This window comes from Ylistrum balloti, unplaced genomic scaffold (genome assembly GCF_031769215.1).
Source record: "Ylistrum balloti isolate Yb309-2 unplaced genomic scaffold, AGI_CSIRO_Ybal_v1 Utg370502, whole genome shotgun sequence".
NCBI classification, from domain to species: domain Eukaryota; kingdom Metazoa; phylum Mollusca; class Bivalvia; order Pectinida; family Pectinidae; genus Ylistrum; species Ylistrum balloti.
The window spans coordinates 688,753-692,410 of NW_026782325.1; the positions used below are offsets into that span (position 1 = coordinate 688,753).

The 3,658-nt window shown below is 33.9% G+C and overlaps 1 protein-coding gene across 1 annotated transcript; it reads right to left on the reverse strand.

The window, feature by feature from the left end:
* Nucleotides 1-1,583: 1,583 nt before the first annotated feature.
* On the reverse strand, nt 1,584-2,975 carry LOC132555512 (uncharacterized). Its single transcript, XM_060219861.1, has one exon. The coding sequence runs from the start codon at nt 2,973-2,975 to the stop codon at nt 1,584-1,586; it is 1,392 nt and encodes a 463-aa protein (XP_060075844.1).
* Between the last annotated feature and the right edge of the window lie 683 nt (nt 2,976-3,658).

Here is a 3,658-nt window from a genome sequence, read left to right on the forward strand (position 1 = left end):
GTCAAAACCTCACACTAAATATCGAACTTAACTAAACCGTATACTCGGATAACTCAAAGTTTCCTATGGTTCCGCTGACTTCGAGATAATGAGGTTCGACTGTATATATGAATATATATGTAACCTGAATTCCAAAGAATGTGGATCTGTAAGAAAATATATGTAGGAAATATTCATCGATACGTATATAAAAAATATAAACATTTTTATGATTATCATTATAAACAATATCTTGGGAACATAACTTAAAAGAATATTTAATGTTTATGCCGATGCTGGTCGTATTGGTAACAGTAGTTATTACAGTCAGAAATCGATATCAAATAGATCATTGACGAACAAATTTTAATGATTCACATTGTTAATAACAACATGAAGGATTTCTGCAATGGACAGCTCAATCTACGGTTCAATTCAAATTTTCAGAACGAAATCTACATATATATTTATCAACTTGTACACATTTTGGTTAATTCACTAAAACCTCACTGAACAGTACAAAATATATGTAACAAATATGTACTTCTTTTGTAACTTTATATCATATTACATGCATTTTCAATTCTCAATTTACAATATTTGAAATAACAAAATTAAACCCATGTTTTACAACAGCACGTGATAAAAACTTCCATTTCAACTTGTTAATGAAATTTATGGTTTGAAATTTGATCATATTCAAGGAAAGCATTACGATTCTGCAGTTAATATTTCAACATTCTGAAAGCTTCCTACAAATTGTACATTTAAACAAAGGAACTATGTACATGTCAGTATATTTTCAAGTAAATTTTATATGAATGCAGCGGATATAATAGCTTCGGGTTTTGTTTTTATTTATTTGTTTATTTTTTATTTATTTAATAAATTTGCTGGTATATCACCTGTGACAGTCAGGGATATATTCTTCTTGTAGTTATTGATTACTGCCTAACTGAACAACATTTACAAGGCCCGTCGTATGTCATCGACTTTGAATTATAGTATCAAAGACACGTATGTGAATAGCACCATTGTATCTTAATCCGAAATCAAATACAGAAAATCGAACAATGTGTTAAAATGTTAGAATGTTACCGACGAAAATCACAACGAAAAAATCAATGTCATAATACAGATGGATGGTGAATTTAAAATCTGTGATTTAATAAAATGAAAATTATTCAGTACTGGATGAATAAATAACGAATAACTTTAAGATATATGCATACAGAGACATGTTCTGAAATGTGCCATTATTCAAATGAATTTAAAAGTAGAATGTTAAATTAGGTCCAACTGTAGGGACTAAATTCCGCCAGCTGAGTCTATCACCTGTAGAATAAGCTGCACAAAGTGAATTTTCGAGTAGGGATGGTTCGAATTCTTTTTTGCATTCACCAGTTAGGATGGTGATAGAGATAAAGATATGGTTTTGTATAAGTTCCGATGTTTAGTTTGAACGGTACGTGATCATTCAAATATAATTTTCTACAAGCGTAAGGCAATGCTGATGGTTTTAAAATGGCAAAATAACCTTAAAATGAGACATAAAACAGACAAAAAAGTTTCAAAGTTTCATTTATATTAATTTTCACTCTTCTCTAACGTCTCACTTTAAGACAAATAAGCATATTTTCAAAGAGACGAAACATACACTTTCTAACACGTTTACTAAATAACAAATACCAGAATGGATAGATACAAACATTCAGATAAAATAACAATCTAAAAAACAACAACAGAATAACACGATTGGTTCCCATGCCGTCTAGAATGCCGGGTATACTACAGAAGAGCATAGGAAACGTACAACTGATATAAGCCGTTAACATGACGATACTGTTCTTTGTAGCGCTGCTGAGGCTGATCCTGTCCCGTTTTAAAGATTGCTTCTTTAGTGCAGAATTATTTTTAATGGTTTGAAAACGTTGTAGATCAGCGGCGGGGGAGATGTCAGCAAAATTGGGACACCTTGGCCTTGTAGAATGTGTACTACTGTTGCTTAAAGTTTTACCAAGAGGAAACTTTTGATTTAATTGGTTTCTCAGATTCGATGCAAGAATAGGGTTTTCCAAAGCAAAAATATCTTCAAACGCCAATATATGTTCATTCCGTTTGTAATGAACCACTACAGAACTGTCTACTTCTCCATTTGATATTGAATACGGTCTTGAAAAATGGTCCGAATCCTCCGGTGCATATGCGGTCCGGGTATGTATGTTACAATCGCCAGTGGCATCAGATGATAAACTAAAGGTTCTGTTAATGGGTAAAATTCTATTTCTTCCAATCGTACCACTGATGTTGAGTGTACGACAAATATTGTAATAACATCGAAAGATGATCATCAGTCCTACGGTATAAACAACACTTATGAACCCAAGAGCGCAAAACTGGTCTGCAGTCAAATGTACTGAAGTGGGATCGGTGTTAACCTCGAACCTTCTCTGGAAGGGATTTAACGTGAAATCAACCTTATCGTCATCACGTAAGAAAGCAAGCGTAAATACAAAGCCCAGTAGATAAGTGATTAGGAGGCTAATGACAATTGACCTTGATACAATTGTTCTCCTTACCTTCAAGGTTAGTGATGGCTTCTGCATAGTACGATTTCTGTAAAATCCAATTGATGCGAACGTACATAGGTATTGCATTGAACAGACGGACGTCAAGAAAAGCTGGACACCGGTCAGTATTCGATCATTCATTAAACCATCAGGTCGTGCACTCACTGTGGTCAACGAAAGCAAAATACACACACATAACAATATATTGTTGATGCTAATGTTTACTAAATGACTGTTAGGTGGTGTACGAAGGCTTGGAGAATTATAAATAATCATAATCAAAAGTATGTTTGTAAACAATCCAAACACAACATCAAGCGCCAGATAGATAACACTCAATATGACCGCGTATAATGGCAAATTCCACACGGCAATCGATAAAGATAAATTAGTGTAATTTGATAACGCCTCCGTCGAATTCATCATTTTCAAATTCATGGTACACAAACAGTATTTCATCTGCTAGATCGGTCAGCAAATCTGACTTGTGTATTATAAAACTAAGTTATATATCGAATATCAGTCGATGAAAATCGGGCATAGCGGATATACAGCATAGCGTTTACAACTCATCAAAACAAGTATAATATTTCGGTGTCACTTTAATCCGGAAACTCCCTGGGATTTTTATCAGCTTTACAGTGTACCATCAGAAAATGTGTCAGTTCCTATCTTCTGATGGCATCAATCTGGAAAAAATGAACATGATGAGTTTAAAAGTCCAAAATCAATACAATATCATCCTCAGCTGTTATTTGGATATTTTCTAATTGTATGGATGGCATAAAAATTCTACCAATTATTCGTAATTCGTTTATAGATTGTGATATGACGATACAGAATTTAAGATTGTACAAAAGACAACAAGCCAATAACACATTTTAATGTTTTAAAGTTAGATACAGTAAAACCAAACAATTAATTAAACTGCATCATACAGCTGTTTCGTCCTTCTAGGACTCGTCAGTGATGTCAGTGATGCTACATCATACAGCTGTTTCGTCCTTCTAGGACTCGTCAGTGATGCTACATCATACAGCTGTTTCGTCCTTCTAGGACTCGTCAGTGATGCTACATCATACAGCTGTTTCGTCCTTCTAGGACTCGTC

Coding starts and splice junctions, on each gene's coding strand:
- LOC132555512 (XM_060219861.1), bottom strand. CDS start 2,975: ATGATGAATTCGACGGAGGCGTTATCAAATTACACTAATTTATCTTTA.